General features: G+C 36.5%; 1 protein-coding gene across 3 annotated transcripts in view; it reads left to right on the forward strand.

Annotated features, from left to right (window-relative positions):
* The first annotated feature begins 1,949 nt into the window (after positions 1-1,949).
* Positions 1,950-24,906, forward strand: part of LOC139142485 (arrestin domain-containing protein 3-like) — a 63,270-nt gene continuing 40,313 nt past the window's right edge. Inside the window, exons 1-7 of one of the 3 annotated variants that reach the window (XM_070712423.1) lie at positions 1,950-2,054; positions 3,895-4,255; positions 4,601-4,700; positions 5,613-5,683; positions 6,618-6,764; positions 7,519-7,613; positions 11,168-11,484. In XM_070712423.1, coding sequence (XP_070568524.1) covers positions 2,035-2,054; positions 3,895-4,255; positions 4,601-4,700; positions 5,613-5,683; positions 6,618-6,764; positions 7,519-7,613; positions 11,168-11,484 — 1,111 coding nt within the window. In that variant the 5' untranslated portion in view covers positions 1,950-2,034. Of the gene's footprint in view, positions 2,060-3,894; positions 4,256-4,600; positions 4,701-5,612; positions 5,684-6,617; positions 6,765-7,518; positions 7,614-11,167; positions 11,485-24,906 lie in introns of those variants that run through there. The other 2 variants (XM_070712424.1, XM_070712425.1) reach the window with 2 other exon arrangements.

Genomic DNA, 24,906 nt, shown 5'->3' on the forward strand with positions numbered 1-24,906 from the left:
ACCAAATTTAATACAAATATGCCTGGAGGTAGTGGAATACTGAAATGAAATTACTCCATTGCAATTACTTGCGGGTGGTTAGGAGAGGGTGTCCCCCTACGAATACAGAAACGTGAATTTTACACATTAAAATTTGGTCATTTGGTGGCCATTTTAGGTGTTTTAAACATAGTTATCACGGAGACTCAAAATGTATTGAACAAGACTGATTTCCCATTAGGCTATCTTGTTAGCAAGGATATGTAAATATCCCAATAGGAAAAATTTTCATTTTTTTCACTACTCAATGCGAAAAAATGCAAATTAACCAAAGTGCAGCTTCTTCACAGGTATACCTGCTACAGAAGTGCTTGGGATCATGATTCAAAAGTTTATACATCGGTTCAAATTCGGGCCATGACTATTCATTATGCATATGCAGCTTCTACATGTATTTGGGTATGAACAGGTGTCCCCCAAAACATGATTTGAAAGATAAAAGAATAAGAAAATGAAGCATTTTTATAGACATTTTTAAGTAGGTCTATTTTACGGTAAATTCTTGCACCTTTATCCGACCCCGTCACATCGCATTGCAATGTTGAAAAAGAGTAGTTTAAGTTGGCACATCATTGTACAGTACAATAATGGACACACGACATCCGGTCAGGCTATGTGGAAAAGCGTATTCAACGCGTATATCACAAGTACAACAAATGAAATGCTTATACTAATCATGTTTCAAGTTGACACACTGGGAGTAGTTAAAATGGTAATCAAATAAGGGCATAAATGAAATGAAATGTATTAATGAATGCAGATGTTATGACGATGTCGTGACCAAAGGGTGTGCCAAAAATGAAGATGTTATGAAAATAGGGTGCCCAAAGTCACAGTCACCTGGCGTGCGAGTGAGAGTACGGAGTGATAACAAATAACACGAGTATATCAGAACGAGAATAAATACTCTTGATAAATATCAGAGTAGATCTACGAACCACACTGGGCCACACCGAAACGACATTAAGGTAGTATGCACCTCGAAAGTGAAAGACTTAAACTTTTGCCCAAACTTTCCTTAAGGAATCTTTCAACCATTCTCTTCCACCCAAACTTTCCTTAAGGAATCTTTCAACCATTCTCTTTCAAAATTAAGAATAAAAATTGGGGGTCACCGTGCAAATTTTTGTACTAGGGAAACAAATAACTCAAGATTTACCGATATTTAAAATTCAAAATGGCCGCCATCCCTACCGGTGTTAACTCTATGAAGAAAAATAAAAGTTTCGAATTGCGAAAAACTATGCCGGTGAAAAGTTTTCTTACACCAAGAGCTTTAAAATGAACCCTCACAAGTGGTATATCAGAAAAGAATTGTAAAAGTTTCAGAGTCCAAATTAGTGTCCCCGAGGCGCATTCTACCTTAACATATACCTTAACAGACGTAGCCTACTACGGCCGCTGTAACGATTTTCTTCGCCCGAAAGGTACCGAAAATTAAAGATGTTATAAAATAGGGACAGGCTGAAAATGAAAAGTAATGACTTATAAAAAGTAACTCTCCATGCATACTCCAAATCTGCTGGCAATCTTTTTTTGGGTTTTTTTTCTGCCGTCCTCGAATAGATTTTTTTTCCAAATGCAACCTCTCGGAATCTTATCCCCCAAACTCTTCCAAGTCCCCAGAATATCAAATGGTTCACCCCTTTGTAGATGATGTACATGTTCAATAGTTTCTCACAGATGACGGTTCCCCCTTTCTTGTGATTATTTGCATAAGGAGTATCTATATAGGAACTCTTTTCCTCCCGGAAAGTCTTCTTGCGGTGGAAACAAGTAGAAGACACATTGCATTGAAGTCGTACCGTCTGTGTTTAGCGAGGGCGCAAGCCACACAGTCGGCTGATCATGCTGATTGTGGTTCGATACACGTTCACGCGCCGCGCGCGGCGACTGAGCTACTGCGATCGCGAGCTGGGAGCGCGAGCCTGCGCGAGCTAGCTTCTGACTGCTGCAAGGTGGCGCTGTGGCTATCAGCAGAGCGCCACCTCTGAAATGGCAGCACCAAGTGTATGGTAAGGTATATCCGTCACTGTTTTTAATCGGTATCACTCAGGGAACATCAAATTTAATAAGAAAGCGTGTCGCAATGGCAAGTAGAATAGCTATTTTTAAAAGGAGACAGCGTGTACAAGCACGCCTTTCAGCTCAACCTTTTCTCTTTGGTTTCATTGTGATCAACAACGCCATGATGCAGGTCAGATCAGACTGCACGCACATGTGTTTATTTACGTCATGTTTACGTTTTCACAACGCCAGCTTTCGTTTGTGGAGGCATTTTGGTCACTTACGGTACACAGCACAGGTGTGACCGAAGGTGTTTTTATATATTTACATGGAACTAACTGTAACGTGTTTCGAAATTTGGAGAGGAAGTTATACCTGCATGTTCGTACCTCACTACTTTCTGTATACTATAGTCTGGATCCCCCGGCAAATCGCCAGGGAAAGTTGTTGGCTACAGAACTGCATCAATCACACTACTTGCCGTGGTGAGGAATTGACATCTACACTAAACTGGTTTCCACCTTTTCTTCAAGCGTTCCAAGTCGCTTTGACCCTGACTGTTTCAAACCCTTACGTCACCTCAAACCTTTTACCCTAGACACTTCAACCCCCTCATACCTTCCCTTTGGTTTTAAAGCCCCAGTAGCTGTAAATCTTGCAATTTGTTGACCTACAAACAACGATAAACTACAGTAGTATCATTATCTTGTAAAAATGTCATAAGTTTTGTTTGATGCGGACAGTCGTTTGTAGCCCAATTTACTGAGTGGAAGTGAGTAGATGCTGAGAACACACTGCCACATGTACAGCACCGTTTGGTATAGGCGTGGGAATGCAGAAGTGCATTGTAAAGGTGTACGGCAGAGTGTAAATGGCCAATTTTTCAATTGTTACCACATATGTCAAGGTGTTAGGCCGTGGTGCGTGCTTTTGCATATCAAAACAAGTGAACATTGTTTTGAAGCAAGCACTGATTTCTTCACAGAAAGACCATTTCTCCCAGCCAAGTTGCGTGATATTTGAAGTGGTATCATATCACAAGAAAAGCGTGGCAAGGTCAAAGAGACCAGGCTAGGGTCACGGTGACCACAACGAACAAGAAGAGGGTGTGAATTACTCAGGTCGAAATGGACAGGGGCAGGAGTGACTGAAGTGCTCTATACCGCCCCCAATCTCCACAACAAACTTCCCCTACACTCTGTGGTTATACTAGTAAATGCTTTTGTCCTCCAAACTGCGGCTGACTCGCAGCGTGTTTGCAAGGTTATATCTGATTGGTCGATTGTCACTATTCACAGCCACTTAGGGAGTCTATTTGTATTGTTTTCATTATATTGGTAAGATTCAGCCACCCAATTGGATAACAGCTTCGAAATCGCTGCGAGTCGGCCCCCAAACTGCCACAACCCTGTGTACAACAGGATCATATTCATTGTCTTGGTAACTTTGTTGCCCTCACAGGATAAGGAGTTCCGAAACAAAAGGTTATATTTCAGTAACTAACAAAGTGCAAGACGATAAATAATATGAACAGGCAATTGCGTGATTTCCTTCGAATTATTTAATGCTGCAGTGTAGTTTGAATGCTCGCAAGGTGCTCAGCACTTTTTACATTTGAATTTTGTATGGTTTAAAATTCACTTGTCAACACAACAATAATGCAGTCTACACATGTACAGGCTGAGTTGACAAGCTTAATACAGTGTATGTTGACATGCTTTTGGGAGTAGAACAAGCAACTATTGTGAAAAAATCATCAAAAGGTACATTATTGCCACATCCACTCACGACCGAAAAAATTTCATGAAGGGGAGATTAAGTACACAACATCTTCACTTTTTCCTTTAGGAATTTTTCTAAAACCATCAAATCAAAACTCTTCGGTCCACTGCCAGTGTGCTTGGAATGTGTTCGTCAGAGATATTACAAATCCAAAAAGCAACCCTCATTCGGTTCATCATTCAACCCACATACTTGGAGTTCATTCACCCCCGCGGAGCTACAAGATCAACTCTCAGACACTATCACGCCTTTATGGAGGATCCCATATGAAACTCAGTTGAAAATGAAATTTTCTGTGAATCAGGATATTTTGAGGACACTTGGCAGAGAGATCTCAACTTTCGAAGGTTGGGAAAGACTGCAGCTGAGCAGACATGCAGCATATCATGATGGTGTCTGCTGCCCTCTGGAGGCAATAAAAGCAGCGGTAAGGTGATGGTCTGAGACTACCAACCATATTGGTACGGACTCGTAAATTGTTGTAATATAACTACATTTCACCTCAGAACTGATCTTTCTAGGGTTCAACTTATGATTTATAAAAATGTTCAGCGTGTTTCAAGTTTCTGACTCGGACAAGTCTGTGAAAATATGTTCCATACACAATGACTTTGACCCCTTAAAGATATGAAACCCATTGTTATCAATGGTGATTGTGGACCTTTTTACAGGGCACTGGGGTGAACAGGTTAAATTTGTCACGTGAATTTGTAAAAGTGCAATTTCCTCATGTATTTTTCAACTTTCTTTTTCTTTCTATTCCTCATTGAAGCCACTTACAACAGGCTATCGCAACAAATGTGAATTTTCTGTTGCGGTTGGCCAAGATGGTTCCAGAAAAAATGTTGGTTTCTACATCGGACAAATGAAAAGTAAGTACAAAGGCATCCAAGGAAAGACTCAGTCTGTTCACCCCCATAATCCTGTGAACAGGGCCACAGTGACAATTGATAACAATGGATTTGGGCCGATTTAGTCATTCAAAGCAATTTTTCCAGGGGACATTCCCCTCATATTAAAATATTACCAGCTGCAATCATGCTTTACCTGATAAATAGATTAGAATTGAGTGAGGCAGAGAAAATGCTACAAGTTCTTCTTACCACCATCAATAATCTTGATCATTTTCATGAGGACAAAGTATGTTATTTCTCTTCATCGGTTCACTGTACTTTTGAAGGCTAGGTAGGTTACCTGCTCAACCCTAATTGCCAATAAACTGGACCACACTCACCATTGATGACAATGGATTCGGGTGAAACCATGATGGTGACAGGGTTGGATATCAGAAAAGATTTTAATATCACAAACTCAATTTTCCTCCATTGTGTACCCAGTACAATATGTACATACATGTAACAATTAGTAAAGGCGCAAGCACAACAATTGCAGCTTGCAAAACAGTTGTGTTTCTTTCCTTAAAACTCTAAAAACCTAGGTGTTACGGGACATAAAACATGGAATTTACTTCGTGTGGCCAAATTGTGAAAAGACTTTATCAGTAGTTTCCTGGTGGAATATGATTTAGAATTCATGCGAACCAAATTTGTAAATAATTTCTTCAAACCTATAAAAGCTACTCATACTTGCTGTCAAGTATTGTCCAACAAAATCAACTGTAAGTTACATAATTTTGAAACTTTCATTTTTGTTATGCTTCATTGCAAGGGCCTTGTGATTTTTTGTCTGATGAACTTGAAAAGTCAAATATTCTTTAATGCTAAAGAATAGCAAAGAATTTGTATCTTCGCAAGAAATAACTTTGACTTCTTTCGACTTTTCAGAGAAGAATGTTATCTGTGTTCAACCAGACAGATGTGTCAATATGAACCAACAACACATTATGGTTGCCAAGGTAAGAATTGCAGTTGTCGCAGATTTTTAGCTCATATTTGGTATTTATATAAATACCAAAAAGAGCTTATATGATGAGTCGATGGCGTCTGTATGTCTGTATGTATGTGGGTATGTATGTGCGGATGTATGTCCGTCACACGCAAAGGCTCCCATACCGCCAAAGCTAGCATCTCAGTATTTGGTGTACAGGTAGATGTAGGGGTTGAGATGTGACGTTGTTCAAATTTTTATGTTATTTTATTTTATATGCTCATCAACAGTGCCATCAGGCAGCCACTTACAGACAAGAAAATAAAAAAGGATAAAATACACTAAAATTTAAACAAACAAAAAGTACTCTAAAAATCAAACAATGACAAAAACAAATTAACATGTCTTTTAAAAGTTGAATGAGATTCTTCAAAAACATCGACATCGCAAACCTTATCAATCAGATCATTAAAAAGTCGTGACGTACGTCCAATCAGGCCATTTTTTGTAACATCAACTCTACAATAAGGGATGTGTAATAGAGGTCTATGTCTAGCAGAGTATCTAGGTACGCATAGACCATAAAAACCTGTACAATCTGTAGAGTCATAAGAAGATAAAAAGCAATTACGCACAAACATACAATCAAATAGTTTCCTACGTTTTCTCTGTTCAGTAATATGTACATCAAGTGTGGTGGTTGCATAGTTTCATTCAACAGCGCCCTCTAGAGTTGTCACTTTCATAGAGGTAGATTGTGAGTGAGGGAATCAAATATTTGATAGTTCATGTGAAATAAGTCATGACAAATTTAGAATAGGAATGCAGAGAACGTGTAAGACATTTCATTTGTTGCAGTACCATCAGAAATTTTCATTCTGGTTTCGATGATTGCAACATCATTATACAACACATTTTCTGTGTCTGGAAAGACTACTCAAACTTTCTTTGTGTTCAGACAGGCTTATGAAAGATTCTTGAGACAGTCGCCTTTGGATGTGTTAGTTGATTTTCAAGACGGAGGCCACTGGAGGACGTGTACAGTTAGATCAAACCTAGATGGAGATCTCATGGCAGTGGTGAAAATTCATCCACAAAATCTGTCCAAGGTGTGTGTCCCCATGGAAATTCTTCTTGGTTTATTTTAATCACATGTGTGTGTTTTTCCTGTTTTCGTATAGTACATAACGGTTTTAAGTAGACTGCACCACAGGGAAAAAATTGTCAGACTATCACAACTCTAAGATTCTTTGCTTGTTTACATCTCGTGTGTGTGTTCGTTATGAAACCAGAAGAGAAAATTAAACTTTTGGGAGCTTGATTGAAGATCAAAAAGCTACTTTTCAGCTGTGATGTTGAAATATTGAATGGTGGTGATCTTGAATTTCAATAAAGCATGTTAGAAAGCTTCTCTGATCTCCAAATTTGTTGAGTTCAATATCCCATTTTATTCTTGATCAAAGAGGAAATGAAACTTTCTTCAGCGACAGTTTAAAAGTGTACATTAAAGTTACACTCAACCATAAGTTTTCACTCAGGCTTCCAACCCTCTCACCACAATGGTTTGGCCCTCATCCATTGTTATCAATGGTGAATGTAGACCTGCTCACAGGGAATCGGGGGTGAGCAGGTCAAGCTGCAAGGCAGCTGCTCAATTTTTGGTGCTGCACTACATTCAGTGATCCATTCCAATATATTGTAATTCAATCCAAACTCATGTTGTGAAAATAAACTCCCAACAAATGCAGTGTTTTAACATAAGTCATACTTACCATACATAAAAACTGCAGAACCAGGAAAGCAATGCCACAAACATGTGAACATTTTTTTTATCAAAAGACTCAAATTAAATTTTCTTCACAGGAAGAACTTGACAGTCACAAGAAAGAATTGCGAGATTTCTTTGTTAAAGGAGAAGGGAAGACGTGTGGTCTAACCTCCCTGTACATCCAAGAAAGGTAAAATAAAAATCTAAAATGAATGGTAATCCCGAGCCTTGCCAATAAAAACGAATGAACAGTTGCCATCTTGCTCAAATTTAAAAATCAAGTTCTCACTCAGTGTTAGATGATAGTTTTTGATTTACAGAATCTGAAACCAGCTGAGTCACTTAAACTCTATGCTTCCGTGTGCACGTTTGATCTGCACAGGGTGATTGTCACAATTGGAGATTTATCATCAAAATTGTACATACACTTGTTTTCCTTGAAAAATTATGGTCAGGTGATCCTTTTCCAGACTTTCAAGTTTATTTTTTCACTCTTCAAAATTTAAAAATGCCATATCATCAGCAAAATTAGGCCAGAAAATAAATACTTTTGCAATGGCCAGAGTTTGTCCGATGTGGTCTGTGTCAGTTTTCTGTAATCCAGAATCTTGAACTTTAAAACCAATATTCTGTAAAAATATTAAAATATAACAGAATATAGGGTAAAAGAATATCATACACGCTATTTGCTACATGCATACATGCAATTAGGTCAATTAGTCACCAAGATAATTTTATGGCAGTGTCCTTGCTGTAAGCAGGACATTTGGATCATAAAGTTTTACATGGCTTAGATTAATGACAGGCCTAAAGCACTTGACATAGTAAAGTAAGATGTAAGTATAGTCCTTGATATGTTTTGAGTGAAACATAACCATTTGTGTACACTTTTTGCTCTGCACATGATTTTGTCAAGGGTCTCATAAAATTTTTGTAGATTTCCACAGATATGTTTACTGGTAAGAGTTTGCAGAAGGGAAATGCATATGGAGACGAGACGTGCTTGTGTTAGCTATGGTCATAAATTTTGTGTGAATTCTGTGCAGGTAGTATGTGCCTTGATTAAACTTTTGCTCACGCTTTCCTCAATGAAACTTCAACCATTCTGTTACCAAATCGAGAAAAAATTAGGGGTCATCATGCAACGTTTGGTTCAACAGAAACATATCACCTAACATTCACCGATATTGGAAATTCAAAATGGCTGCCATCCCTGTGTTAATTCTATGGGGAAAAATATAAATTTTCTATTTTCAAAAAACTAAGATGTTGAAAACTTTTCTTATTTCAAGGACTACAAAGTGAGCACACACAAATGGTAGATCAGAAAAGAATTGTAAAATATTGAGTCTGAATACCTGTCCCTGAGGCGCATTCTACCTAAATTGTTATTCTTTCAGGAAGACTGCTCTGTGCAGTGCCTGCCTCTCAGCAGTCATTGAGTTCAATCAAGGTCGATGAAATCATGAAAAGACAAAAATTAGGAGCAGTGGCAGTTGAGGATAAAGACTGGAAAAATTTCATGCAAATTGAATGTATAGTCGAGAAATGAATAATTAATCATGAAGTACTTTTCAGACCAGAATTTGACTAAACTTTATTACCAAATTCATATTACCGGTATTTATGCTAATTAAAGGTCATGTCATGTTTTCAGTCATCTTGTATTATGTATTGTATAAGCAACTCAGGAAGTCACACGTGCATTAGCTCTGTTTACTTGTAAAGATGTGAACCTAACGTAATGTTCTTGCTGCTGTGTGCAAGTCAATAGCAGTGTTCAGTGTTGTAGCTTATAACTTGTCACAGTATATGCTTTTATCATATGCTCTTTAAAGCCCTAGTAATGCTAACTTTCAATGATTTTTAGCTACTATAGACTATAGTCTATAGAAGCTATTGGGATGGGTATCCGTCGGCGTCCGTCGTCAGTCTGTATGTATGTATGTATGTATGTATGTATGTATGTATGTATGTATGTATGTATGTATGTCCGTTGTGAGGCGTCCGTCCACTCAAATATCTTGAGAACCGCAGTACTTACTGATTTGATATTTGTTGTGTAGATGAAAATATGATTTTGAGAAACTAGTTTTTTAATTTTTTGATATTGTTGAAAATAGGCAAATTAATGCCAAAAAAGGTGTTTTGGTAAAAAATCTTCTTCTTCATAAACCGCTGGTCAGACAGCTTTGTTATTTGGTATACAGGTCCCTTGGGGTAACCCAACTTAGATTTGTTCAAATTGTGATGAAATATGCAAATGTGTATTTTTAAGGAATTTTTTTGTCATTTTTGGTCAAATTTGACTTACATTGTATGTAATTCTTGTACTGTATAAACCCTATCAATTCACCAGAAAAAAATAATTAATATGATTTTAAATAATTGAATTAATTAGGAAATCATCAAAGCCAAAATAATTTTAGTGTAGAATTATCAGAAAGTTCAACTTTTTTGACAGTTCATAGTGAAATGCTTACCATCTTGGAGGATTAAAACATGTAAAGGCAACTTTCCTGAATCCCAACTTTGACCATTCCCGCAAGCCAGAGCAATAATTTCCGCTCCGCTGACCTACGCAAAAATCTTAAGGGTAGCGCTGAGCTGTTGCCGTAAAGAGGCGTGTGTTTACGACGATGAAGTTTGACATATTCTGAACCATCATTTATTGGCCCTGTATGTTATCTAAAAGAAATTGCTCAAAATAGTCAATAGAGATAGAGATAGAGAAAGTTCTAATTTCCATTATGGTTGACTTGGTAAGGATAAAAATAAAATTACTTTTTGAGGAAAAAAAATAGAGTGGTCAATTAAAAGAGTGGTTCAAAGTGATGGGTTTTTATGGTAAAGCTGGGCTGTAATATTACTCATGTGCTATTTATAGCAATTATGCAATCTGGTAAACAGTGCAATGAAAGTTACATGATTCCTTATAATGCTTTTGATGACCTTGAACTTCTTAAGTTTCAATCATTTGTCTCTTCAGTGTGCTTTCTCTGAGTATGTACAGTCTCAACTTATTCAACAGAACTCACTTACAATGTTAATCAAAGATATCCACCTTCTTCATCAATACATGTGTCACAAAAGGTTATTCTCTACATAACACAGCATAGCTCTGTCAACTGTTGAGTTGCTTGTTCTTTCAAAACCGCTGGTCAGACAGCTTTAATATTTGGTTTACAAGTCCCTAGGATGACCTAAGTGAGATAATTTCATACAGTCAGGAAATACTTAATTTTGTATCCATGTCTATAGTAGCTTCAGGGACTTTGGCCCTATGTTTTCATTATTTTTATTTTATAAATCAATTGCAACTTCTTATTCTACTCCCAAAGAATGTTGAAACACCCACTATTTAGCTTGTCAACTTGGCGCTTATATTGTAAAATGCACTGATATTGTTTACATTTGAATTCTAGTCCGGACCAGAATTCACTTGTCAACAATAACAATGCAGTTTACACACTTATGGGCTGAGTTGACAAGCTGAACACTGTGTATATCAACATGCTTTGGGAGTAGTAGACAAGGAATTTATGGTTCACATTTAAAATAAAAGTGGTGAAAATATTATCAAAAGTTAGCATTACTGGCCCTTTAATGATAATGAAGTTTCCTGTCTTGATTATCATCATCATGGGAATGTTTTCAGTCCAAAAGTGATGAACATACTTCAGAGTAAAATGTTAACAGAAACAGATTTATTTAACTTTTGTCTTTTTCTGGACTTCTTTTCAGTTCAAAGACGAGACAAACAAATGAAGAAGCGCCGTATGAACTTCTCCACGGCCAGCCTTACATCTACGAGCGTCTCTTTGATCTGAAATTCCGCATATCCCCGGACTCGTTCTTTCAGACCAATACACTGGCTGCTGAAGTGCTGTACTCCACAGTAAGAGATCTCTGCAAAGTGAATGAACAGACAACGCTGTTAGACGTGTGCTGTGGTACTGGCACCATCTCCATCATCATGGCGAATTTCGTCAGGAGCGTCATCGGCATTGAGATGATCGGCCAGGCTGTGGATGACGCACATGTGAACGCACAGCTGAACAGTAAGTTTGTTGTATTCGATTTAGAGTAATCTAATAGAGGAGTACAAAAGAAAATTGAATTTCTGTCCTGCCAGAGTGCTTAAGACAGTGATGTGAATGCTACCGTTTAAGAAGCTCCAGGCTATGTATGGTTGCTGGTTGTGACGGAGTGATAGGGTGTCATTTTGTTATAAGATTCACCTGTGCTGAGTGTTAAAGCACTTTGAATGTACAAAATGCATGTATGTACCGTAGGTGTGGTAGCAAATATTTATAACTTTTACAGTGAATTTGGCATGTTAGCACTGTAGGAATGAGAGCTGACCATACAGTAGAAACAACAGTGTGTCCCTCTCCCCCCTCCCAATTACATTGAGGTGCTGCAGACTGAATAATATGCTGTGTGATGGAAGAACACTTTATACATATACTTGTATAGGATTAAGGTAGTTTGCGCTTCGAAAATGAAATACCCAGACTTTAAAATATGTCGTACCCTTCCTCAATGAAATTTTCAACCATTCTCAATTATTTATTGAATTGAAATTCAAAATGGCTTCCATCTGTGTGTTAACTTTAATGGTGAAAAATTAAATTTTTGATTTTCGAAAAACTAAGACAATGAAAAATTTTCTTACTCCAAGAGTTTCAAAATGAGCCCCCACAAAGGGTAGACCAGAAAAGTAATGAAAAAATTTGAGCAGCCAAATACAGTGTATTTATCCTGGAGCCACATCTGCTATCTTAATGTAAAGAAAAGTCAAGAAATTCTCAGTTTACTTCAGAAAATGTTTACCACTCTGAGATATATACACCGAGTTCACTCATACTTTTTCAATTAAGTTTTTGGAATTTTTGGAATTTTTTTCAGATACACAAAAAATAATTTAGGTCAGATTGAACCAGTAATTATGAGTCCCTAAACAATTACTGCATGAACTTTGACTCCTTGACGGTGTTTTACAGTTAGACTGTATGCAGAAATATTCAAGTGTATTTGAGAAAGTCATTGACTTGCAGAGCAATTTTATTTAGTGATGGATAGTCCTGTGAAATTAAAACAATAAAATTAATGGTTTTGGCATTGAAATGAATTATTAAAAGACTTTGAGGAAAAATGTTGTGTTTGTCTAAAGAATCAATTACGTTTAAATGGCAAGTCGAGAAAAACAATCAGAAATTCATGCCAAGGGTAAAATTGTAGTAATAAATCAATTATTGTAGACAAAAAAAATTTCTGATCTAGGAATGGTCCACAAAGATCACGTTATTTAGAGGTCAATGTTGATCTAATAAAAAAGTAAGATATCAGGAATACTCTTGTTGAAGCAAAATTCTTCCCAAGCATTAAAAATTATAAACTTACCAAAGAATTAAGAATTAAACAAATTAACTAAAACAAACAATATTATTTACTACTAGAGTGAAATTACTGTTTGTACAGTGGAATATCAAGAAAGACCGTCTGAGCGCACAAGTGTTTTTGATGTGTTCCAGGCATGTGTTCTCAAGATTTATTTGAAAAAGCCACTTTGTATACTGTGTGTGGAAAAAGATAAATTGTGTTGGAGTGTGTTTGTCTGTATATGTGTGCATGTGTGTATGCATATGAGAGAAAGAGAGAGACAGAGAGAGAGAGAGCACGCAAATAACAGAAACAAAGGGAAACGCAGCTCGGGTAGTGTACTTAAAGGTACTCGTTGTTCTTTCTAATTAACTTTGTGTCAATACCGCCGATGCAGTAATGATTACAGCCCTGGGAAAGGGAATATTCCGCTGACTAATATTCCATGGCTTAATATTTCCCTACGGATATATGCTTTGCCAGTCAGCACAATTCTGTGTATGTCAGTTTTCCAAGTGAATTGTTTTTTTTTCCATTCTGTATTAACCCCGAGGGCATAAATCTGACATGCGGTATTTCTCTGGATTATTAAATATCAAAATTTGATATTTGAGTCATTTCTGCAATATGTGCTCATCGCTTTCCCAATAAACCTACAATTTATTCATTCTCACTTTATCATATTGTCAACTGTACATGTGTATGCAAATTTTATTTTTAATATCAGCAGATCTGTTACATGAACAGCGTGCAAATATTTTGATTGCAGAATATTTTATGAATGGAGGGGATTATTTTTCCGTAAATTCCTATTTTATCATGGAGGGCAGCCATGACTAAGGACATGATTACGTTCCAAGTTTTTGTAATGTGCCTTCTAATGAAAAATTATAGTCAAGTTCCATTAGCGATGAATATCTTTCAATGATACTTGAAAATGTAGATTTGTGATTGGTCGAGGTGGTTGCTATTTTTATCACATGAATATGCAAATGTGACTTGTTCCTTATTTGGGCTTTGCTACTATAGACTCATTGAATATTAATGATACTGATAGAGTAATTATATTTTAGTAGATGGGTGACTGCTGCGGCATGTCATTCAAGGTGGTTCAATTTACTACGCCGGCCCCGACTGCATGGCTGCTTTGTATGTGCTCGGCATCCGAGGTAAACACGGACAAATGTGTTGCCGATGTAAATTGATATAGGCTGCATAGATTTCTGAGAGATTAGAGTATGCGGTGCATTCTTAGTGCGTTCTGCTATACCTGTGTATGTATTGCGTATCTGCTGCAAGAAGATATACCTGCCAATTGCAGTGCTGTGCAGATGTGTGGAAATCTTTTGGAGAATCAAGCTAGCTCACGTTGGAAGTTTTTCACAGACTGACAAGGACAAATACAAGATTGACAAAGAATGTGTGGTTGCCACTGTCAAAGCCAAGAGTAATCTTAATGGGAAACCAACGATACACTTGCTGGCTTTGAACCTCACAGAAGACTACCTGCGTATACGTGTTTTTTTTATTCAGTTCATCATTGAAAATTCAGCAACTTTCATCTTAACTTGATCAGCGTCACTACAAAATATCTGAACTGCCTTATTATTGCTATGAACTTGAACAACATTCTGACATTTTGCCATCATTTTGGAGTTTATGGACGATTGCTCACTCACAAGGCGATTCACTGGATTTGAAGACACCGGCAAGCAGACAGGCAGAAAATAAGAGATTGTCTGTGGACTTTTAAACCAGGACTCATTATCGCTGCCCGAAGAGAGAGAGAGAGGGAAAAAAGTAAAAAAAGGTCTGACTCAGTTTAGGTTAGATAAATGTTACTCAGAGCCAGCTGACCTTGGCCGTTCAGCATTACCAGGTGTTGATGATGTCTCTCACTTCATCGGTGACAGCAAGTCGTCTCCATGTATTTGTCATCTCTTTGCATTCAGAGGATATCTTGCCGGAGGAAAGAGGAGCCGCATCGTTTGAATGCTCCGTGCGATAATGACATTATTTTATCTACGGCCAGCTTTTGAACGCAGAATGACAATATTGAACTGAGAGAGAGAGAGTAGCAGAAAAGTGAAGCGCTGAATGCTAAACAAAAATGGGAAAGCTAAAGAAATTCTACATTGAATTTGAGAACAATCGTGAAGTGTACAATGCCGGTGATATTGTAGCCGGTCAAGTCAAGATTGAATTGAACGATCCATTACTCTGCAGGGGTGAGTAGCACTGCTTTTATAAATTCCATTTAAACAGCCAACGAATCTGCGCATTATATTGATGTTTCCTTCAGGCAGTATTCATTCCATTTAAGCACCGTTTCAGTCAAACATTGAAATTCTTGGGTTCTGCTGATATAAAATGGCCGATATTTTATGATCAGATTACGTCGCCTCTCTGTTGTTCATGATAAGTTCTCCCCGTTTCTCTCATGTTCTGTGGTTCGGCTCAAGCCCTGAAGTGGATTTTTGAGGACTTTGGTTTCGTGAAGGGTTTTTTGCCTTTATTGTTGAATCATCATGGATCAAAGTAAAGTCTTTCAGAAATCCAATACTCCGACTTAATGACCATATACACTCATTAATGTTTCCTGTCGTGCAGAGAGTTTGGTCTACCTTATTCGATTTATTTATCAACTCAAAACATCAACACAAGCAAAGGAAAAGTTTTCTTTTATTTTCCTCAGCGCCAAGTAATCCAATTTTCAAAATACAATTGAGGTTTTTTCAGATAACCGTAAATGTAATTTTCCGCGTAAGTGCATATGTTGATTCTTTGATTCAGACTGCAGTATGTGCAACTATTATTTTTTACCGTGGATTTAAAATGTTTGGGATATTATAAGCCTTGCGTGTCAACTCACACGCAGATCTCTTTTGTGGTGTGTTTTGGCCAGTGTGGTGTGTTTGTCCGATGCTGGAATAGACTGCTCCACGTAACGTTGGTTTTGAAAATCTCCGCAAAATGACTCATGTTCGATGCACACAGTATAATTACTTTGCTCATCAAACGTTGTTTGATCAAACGAAGATACATTCTTGAGTTTCTGCGTGCTCTGATGAAATTAATCATAGCACAGGGAAAAATGTCGGGAAAATGGTGATGAAGGAATTCTGATTTTGTTTCTTAAAGAAGACAGGCTTTTAACCCTTTGAGCACCAAAGTCAACTTTTGTTGCCTTTATAAAATTTACCCCACGCAAAATTTTTCTGATTTTTGCCGTAATTTTGATGGAAAACTGTAGCAAATGAAATGTGATGTCCATTTGGTCCAAAATTATCAAAAAAATTACAGAAAAATTCATAAAAATTGGTTAAATGTTGCACTAAAATTTTGGTGGGAAAAATTAAAGCACTCAAAGGGTTAATTCCTGTTTGTTTATTTCTGTGTCAAATGAATATGTGATACAAATTAAACTAAAAATATCCAAATCAGTGATTTGAAGGATATATTTCTTAAAAACAAAATAAGTCTTGCCTTGTAGCAGTGCCAGTGTTAGCATAAACCCCAACGTAATCGTAGAATGAAATATTTGTGTGTTCTCTTCATGTCCTGATAATGCTGCAGTTTCAATGAGGTGAGAACAGTTTGAAATGCGAGTTTGTTCTGATTTCCAGCAAATTAACCCCGTAACCCGTCATATTATGGTTCAAGCTCAGTGTTTTTTCAGTCGAAGACTAAACTAATTGCTCACAGAAGGGGGAGAGGAGGGGTGAAGGCCAATTTAATTTTGAAAGCAGTGTTGTTGAGGTAGTTGTAGAACAGATAAGCATGATTAATTTAATTATGGAGATTTCCATTGATTGGTTTTAAATATTTATTGCATTGGCAGTTTTAGAATTTACTCTTTTGTCGTCAAAGCATTTCAAGAGAGCTGTACTCGTCATCACCATTTGACATACCGTTATCACTATCCAACACAAATTTGATAAATTCTATTTTTGATAGTTTCTTCATATTGCATCAATAATATTTATTTATAGTAATCACACTTTTGAACATTGCTGTGAGTTTTTCAAAGCATTTGTAGTGTTGGATACTCTGCGCTGTCTGCCTTAAATGCCAGTATCACTATCAAGCACAAATCTGATGAAGTTGAGCTTTGAGAGTTTCATGACGCTGCTTCTCAATAAATATTATCTCAGTCACAGTTTTGAAAATTGCTATGAGTTTTCAAAGCATTTGAAGTGTGCGATACACTTCGTGGTCACTTGAAATACCTGTATCTCTATCAGAGTCTTAATAGAGGCTCCATGGTGTCTGACATAAAAAATGTATTGAAGAAAATTAAATTTGGAGATCTATTTATTATCTCTGCCTCTCAAAATGTTACGCTGAGAACTTACTGACATTTATCGATCTAATATTACAAAAATTGTTGTGACTGTGAAAAAAGGCAGTCCACCCCAGCATCCGCCTAAAAAGGCAGTAAATTTGTTTTATTTTATGTGCATGTTTATTCAATTCTATCAACAGTTCACTGTACTAGCATTGTCTCACAGATGTCCATCATTGCCATGAATGCGTTACTAAATCAGGCTGTCCCAATTATGTCACAATCACGGTTCGTGTGTGCAAACACTCAGACGCTGTGAGCCAATTAAATTAACCGATCAGTAATAGGTCAGGCTCACGGTTGTCTTGCGTATTCAATAGAGTGTTCGACCTATTTCTGAAAATTTAGCCATGGCACAACGTATTCGCCTCATCAAAGTGAATCTTGCAATTTTTCCTGCAGTTGATAGGGAAGTAGTTCAAATTATAAATTATGAAAATTTGTTCTCAACAACGGGCTTGTTCTTGTTCACTGTGGTGATACAAAGTATTCAGGTCTGTTTGTCGGTTTTTTTTCAAATTTACCATAAAATTGAATGGAAAAAAAAAGAATTGAGGCATCAGACAATGAAATGACTTTCCTTTGATTTGTTGCAAGTTGAGTGTTAATAACAGTGCCCCGGGGAACACTCGACAATTAACGTCATTCAGCGCTACAGTAATGTGTTGAAAATCAAATCAATAGAAAAGCCTTTGCCAATTAGATCCACAACATCACTGTACGATAAATGAGGGCAGGAATATTACAGAGCCAGCCAAATCTCAGCCTGACATTTCCCTCATTCTGTTTGATTAAGCTTAAGATGCAGTTGTCTCGTCAGTCTCCATTATTTTTGGGAGATTGCCTCATACATTGTACTTTTGAGTTTGATAAGTCCTCTGTATAGTTTTCTATGACCAAGTTAAAAGTTTGCAAAGTTCTCATATTCCGTTGTGTCGAGAATGTTAGTTGTCACTTTTATGCTGAAATATCTCCATATATCTTTGTGAAGTTATCAATGTGTGGCCTTTTTGGAATATATTACGGATATTTTTGGTATAATTGTAAGGTAAAACACACACCCTTGCAAATAATAAAACTATATCTGCAAGGTAAAGTTTATATAGGAATATCTCGTAAAAAATAAGAAATTACAACGCATCTGATTAAAGTGATTTATCTTTTCTTGAAAGTGAAATGCGTACATTAGATTGTAGTAATCTGAGGGACTTTTCATCCTTGACAACCAAGTCATGAGGATTAGTATCAGCAAGCTTTCTTCATAGGGTAGCGTCCGTTTGAAGACAGAATGCACCGCTGGGCCTATTAAGCCAAATTGGCCAGCTTTGCAGGCCTCACAGCACACCGTCTATCAACTGCAGCTGGAAGAAGCCACCGTGATGTGCATCATCAGAGATAAGAATTTCACATGTCAGGTTTGCATCCTTTTTTGTATCGATTTGCATCCCACTCCGGCAATATCACGGCCGGTAATTGACCAGTGTTGCCATAGTGACACGTGTTGCCGTTAGCAACAACAAATTAGCCCACAACCAGTAATCTGCCACTGTTGCCTTAATGACTGTGTACTTCCATCGGCAACAACAAACTAGACCACAACCAGTGATTTGTTGTTGTTGCCATGGTAACTGCCATTACCATTAGCAACGACGCTGTATACCAGTGTTACAACCAGTATATACACTGCGTCATAAATTTCATATAGTTAAACAAAAGTGCTTTCCAAATATAATACAAAACCGTAAACCTTTACTACAAATTAACATCGTCCGCCCTCTCTTATGAGTAATTAAATTTGAAAGAAATCAATTCTTAAACATAATTTTAGAAAAAAGGAAAAGAAAGTAGTGATCAATTGTTAATAGAAACTGCCATGAAAAAAAAGACATGCGCTCTTTATTACTTTAGCATTATATTTCTTTTGTGTTTGCATTAGGAGTTAAGTAGTGTGGAAATTATTGTGGTGACATGTGGTATGTTTCTCATGTTATTTAAATTTGATGGGAATTGATTGAGAACAGCTATCGGAAAGCTGTAAGTAAGTAGAGACAACCTTCGGGGCAAGATACAACTGTTCTCTTAATGGGCATGGTTGTATCCCTTGGTTACCGCTGGATGTCCTAGTTTAAAAGATACAGCAGTGCGTGTAGAAAAGCACGTAAGTGTGTAAGTGTGTGTGTGTCTATTTCCAAATACGTGCCTACATGTGCATACAGGGTATCAGCAAATCTGTTGTGTACAATCCTACATTTAAGGTTTTTAACCCTTTCACCATAATGGTTTGGCCCAAATCCATTGTTGTAAGTAGAGAGTATGGACGGGTGTACAAAGCATCGGGGATGAACAGGTTAATTCATCTTTTGATCCATATGAAACATGATCAAATTAATTTGCCTTGAATACTGATCTACCTTGGTCATCAATCATGGTGAATCCGACTTATCTGATTTGGGAGGCAGGGATATTTTTTCCGCGTGTGAGTCTCTGATAAAATGGTATGTATAAACTTTACAAAGTGAAAAAGTCCTAGAGTACAGTACATTACCTCATCTCTCTAGACTAAAGTATGTAAATTCCCTTTTCAAACATCTGCACATTTGCAGGTTTTCAGAATGTTTTTGGAAGAAATATTGCTAATTGCAGAGTCTTCCGTGGTTGGTGATATTCTGTTGCAAAACAAAGCCATGACTTGTATATTTTGACAAAATACAAAAATGTACTTCTTTGCTGCAGTCATATTGCAGTACCGGTGTAATAAATACAACAATACGGTTATGCATGATGATATCCACTAGAAACATATAGTTACAAGAATGTACATATTGTCTGACAAAACTGTTGAATAAAGGCAAATTGATTTTCTGTTAGAAAATCTGTGTATATTTTCTAACTGCTGAACTACCTAATGTTTGGAATTTTTAGTGGACCTGAAACAAAGAATTTCTTAATTGACTTTGGCCTAATCATGAAATGTGAAAACTTCCAGCCATACTGGGAAACTTGCATTCCGGTATGTTGTGTCGGTGCGTAAAAAATGCAGTCTCTGTGGTGTCATTTGGAATCAGTTTTACAATTGGAATTTTCAAAAGTCAACATTGAAGTAGGAAAAAGTATTTAATTTATTGACTGAAAATAATGTGATCTCCTCCCCTTTTCAAATCCCTGAACACAAATCAATGGAGCTCAGCCAGGCTGGCTACACATCTGTTTGCTGTGCAATTCGTATCCCCAAGATGGCTAATCAAGAAAGATAATAATTTATGTCAGAATATAATCCTCCCGGTGAAAACAAACTCCGGTGTAATCAAGTAAAGTCTGGCTTATGTTGCACATCAAATTAAAAAGAAATACTGCACTGTATCTGAGTCAAGGGATGATGAAATATCTGTCAGTAATGGTGTGTTTAACCTTTGAGAGCTAAAGTCACTTTTTGTCACCCTTATAAAATATACCTAAGTCAATTTTTGTCAGATTTTTGCTAAAATTTTGATAAAAAACAGTGGCCAATGAAATGTTGTGTTCATTTGGTTCAAAATTATCAGAAAACTTATAGAAAAGTTAATAAAAATTGGTAAAATGTTGCACTGAAATTTTTGTGAGAAAAAATACAGCACTCAAAAGATTAAAGAAGGACAATGAGTACTCTGGCACATCTCTTTGGGGAAAAATTAAGAAAATGAAATATAAAATATCACAAAATGAAAGAAAGAAAACAAAACCATTGATTTGCATCCTCCTTCAGCCACATTAAGTGAGACAAATTTAAGGTAGAATAAAATAATGTAGATGATAAATACTATGTTAATGAAAATTATATCAATAATATAATTTTTGTTCAACTTCAAGAAAACATTAACCCTTTGAGTGCCAAAGTGAATTTTTGTCATCTTTACAAAATGCACCCTTGTCAATTTTTTTCAGATTTTTCCCGAAATTTTGATAAAAATAGCTGTAGCTAATAATATTTGATGCCCATTGGGTCCAAAATTATCCAAAAAATTACAGAAAAATTCATAAAAACTGATAAAATGTTGCACTGAAATTTTGGTGGGAAAAAAATTACAGCACTCAAAGGGTCAATTCCCTCAAATATATGCATAATATTTGTGTGTGGAAGCTCCAATATTAGTGTAACAGTTCATTGATTTTCTCTAAAAGCTATAGTGTTGGTAGCAAATGTTTACACTGTGTGCTACTGTGTTTTCAACAAGCGACCGATGCTTGTTTGAATACAGGGTAGCATTCTTCTTGGAATACCTCTTTCACTACCATTTCCCTGTGTGCACAGCTCCACCAACATGATTGAAGACGGATGTTCAAATTTGTGGGTGTGGGTGCACAGTGGTTGTACGGTACATTTGGTATTTGTCGTATCACTCTGTCTGGCAAGACGTGGACATTGGGACGGATTATCCTACTTGCAAAATCTCACTATAGTTTTCAACTGGTCTTCATTTTGTGTGCATTCATCTTGAAACTTTACAGATAAAATTGAGATTTCATAATCTCATTCATAGGTAGTGCAAGATTTTAGGTCAATAATTGTTCTTTATGAACAATAAGTCATTAGCAGTTCATTTTCATATTAAACTGAAATAATTAAAATTTTTCTTGAGCAGACAAAGTGGATATGCTGGCACTTTTGAGCGGTCGGTACGTGTATGCAAAATATCACCTATCTAATATTGTATTTATCATTAACAATATTCTCATGCATATTTTTCTTCCAAAAAGTGTTTGAATGACTTGTCGAATTTCTTGCCATTTCTGCTGCTTTTAGATTTTAAGAAGAAGCAGGGAAAGTCCAAAGGGACAACTTTTATTTTTTTGGAAAAAAGAAGAAAATAGTCAATCGTGATGGCAGTGAGGTTGATAAAGTACACGTGTAGATTAGAGCATGTGAAATGTAGCGTTGGATGCATTCAGGTCTAACGGAATCAATTGTCTGACCGTTCTGTGTAGTCGTTTCATCTTCACCGACTTCTCCTTATCCGCGGTTATTGTGTAATTCCCAAGCTCTGGCCGCAATATGTCTGTGCATTGATTGCTAGATTTATCAGATTCCATGCCTAAAATTAGATATTGTGTATTAGTGGCAAAGTACTTCCTTGCTGGTATATAATAAACCAGTTTTGATTGATTTTTTTTCGCTGTGTCTGAATTCATGGGATAATATCAAAATTTAGTTGTGCCGCATATGTGATTGAGATTTCACGTTGAGATTAAAATGTGCTCTGAAAATAATATGAGCAATTTGGATTCATACGTATCCTGTCTTTATGTTTGTTTGAGTTTATCGGATTGACATTGCATGCATGTCTGTCATTAGAAACTTGTATAGATTTTCCTATTTCTTCTTCTTATGAGCAAAGCTGATTTTTTTTCATTTTTTCCTTTTTTTTGAATGCCAATTACAGGGGATTTAATTCTTTTTTGAGGAAATTATTTTGAAAAAGTCTAAGACGCTGTGTCTCTTTGCTTTTTTTTATTTTTCATGAAAAAATTGTCTACAAATCAGCTTGCCATTCTTTCATTGTTATGGTATACATGTATTATGACCTTCGGACCTCTGAAATGCCAGGTTTTATCTTATTTTGGTGAGGAAGATTTAAGTATGTTTGAATAGTATTGTTTTTAATGAGGGCTTCAACTCCTGGGAAAAATTCATAGCAAACACAAACTTTTTATTGAAAGTTAGATTCTTACCAAATGTTTAGTTCATTGCCATATATATGGTCACCAGGTAGATGGCAGTATCAAATCTTGTAAATGCTTAATTTAAATTCTCGTGCTTCCTTTCCATGAAACCACAGACTATCAAAGCTCAGGTACTACAGCTGTTTCAGATACATGGAAGAAATTAGGTTACACCATTCTAAGCTTAACATTGTGGGATAGTTTATCTTGTCATCCCTGCTTCTGTGTGTTGCCACTTTTCACCAAATATTACTGTGTTTGTTGATGAAGAAAGGTGGTCTGTTTCAGGGCTTCTAGAGGCATTTTATTTTTTCGTGCTGTCATAATTAAATTCTGCTCAGTATATACTGCAGTAATCAATAAAGGACAGCAGAAATGATAGGGTGCAAGTTTTCAAACTATTCCTATACTCTAATTTTAGCAAAAACATCACTCAATTTCAAATTTTTATCACAAACTTTCAAAAGATGAATAACCATTATGTTCACTGAAACAACAAATCATCCTCAACCTCAATAAAATTTGTCAAGGTCAATGGTAATTACTCATATTTACCAGGCTTCCCTCCTGCCTTGTTTTGATGACGTGAGTTAGATTTCCAAAATTGCATGCACGGTGTGTACTGTGCTTTCATTGTTGGTGTCATGAATTATTCATAGAGATGGAAATTGACATCCTGTTGTGTGTATGAGCGGGAAATGGTGACATGATGTTGCACTGGTTGGGTCACAGATGAGATAGATCACTTGTAACAGACAAAACAGATATCGTGATGTGTTTGCACATGACTTAGTGCTATATTTTATCCAGTGTTGAGTGCTTGCAATTCCCTGCTGTCAAGTTAACCACGGTACCCACGGTTTTTCTATCAACGACCATGACTATCATGGTTAAACACCAACCATGGTTAAACATACTTGTAGACAATATGACAATGGTAATTAAACAGTATTCCCATCTTTTTGTTCCCTCTTTGTTTATTTGTATTATTTATATAAGTACAGGACTCATTCATGATGCCATCAGAACACCGTTAAATGTGCAAAAATAAATACTTGTCCAAGAATTGTACACAAAACTTTCAGAAATAACACTCGCAAGAAAATTTTTTTTTTCCATTTCGGAGTTTACCTGTATGATACATGTATCATACAGGTAAACTTCAAAATGGATAAAAGATGAAAATGTCACCCCAGCAAATCTTTACTGATAGACAACAAAAAGAATTATGAACAGAGTGGCTGTCCCCAGACTTTGCTAGACTTAAGGTAGAATAACTGCACCTTGTGGACAGATATTTGGACTCCCAAACTTGTACAATTCTAGTCTGATCTACCGCTTGTGGGGATCATTTTGAAGCTGAGTAGAAATATTTTCACTATCTTAGTTTTTTTTTAAATCAAAATTTTTATTTTTCCCCATAGAGTTAACACAATGGCAGCCATTTTGAATTTCAAATATTGGTATCTTAGGTAATTTGTCGCTGTCGTACCAAAATTTTCATGGCAACGAATGATTTTTATTCTTAAATTGGTAAGAGTCTCACAGGCTTAAAGTTTCATTGAGGAAAGTTTGAGTAAAAGTTAATGTCTTTCACTTTCGAGGCACATACTACCTTAATAATAAAACAGGCAATGCCATTATCTTTGACTTTCATATCGTGGAAACCAGAGTGTAATGTATCCCCACTTAGCAATGCTGTAATCCAAAAGGCTGGGGGTTTTTTTTTCAAGCAAGAGATGTTGAAAATATATTCTTACCATGAATATTGAGTTAACTTTGTTGAGTTTGAAGGAATTTCATTGCAAAATGCTTTCAATGTATAGCTGCACAGTACTTTTAAAACACAGCTTTTCAAAATTCAGGTTCTCTGCTTTGAAATCTGCTAGGACTATACTGTATCATATTCATAACATTTAATGCCCAAACTCATAAACTCATTGACTTTCTATTCAGGTTAAGATTCATGTATCCATTATGAATTATTATCATTTCATGTGACAGTGTTTCCTTAAAGGTCTCATGGGAAAGTGAATTTATATCGGTGTAGATGGGT

The sequence above is a fragment of the Ptychodera flava genome, chromosome 10 (assembly GCF_041260155.1).
Source record: "Ptychodera flava strain L36383 chromosome 10, AS_Pfla_20210202, whole genome shotgun sequence".
In the NCBI taxonomy this organism is placed as follows: Eukaryota; Metazoa; Hemichordata; class Enteropneusta; family Ptychoderidae; genus Ptychodera; species Ptychodera flava.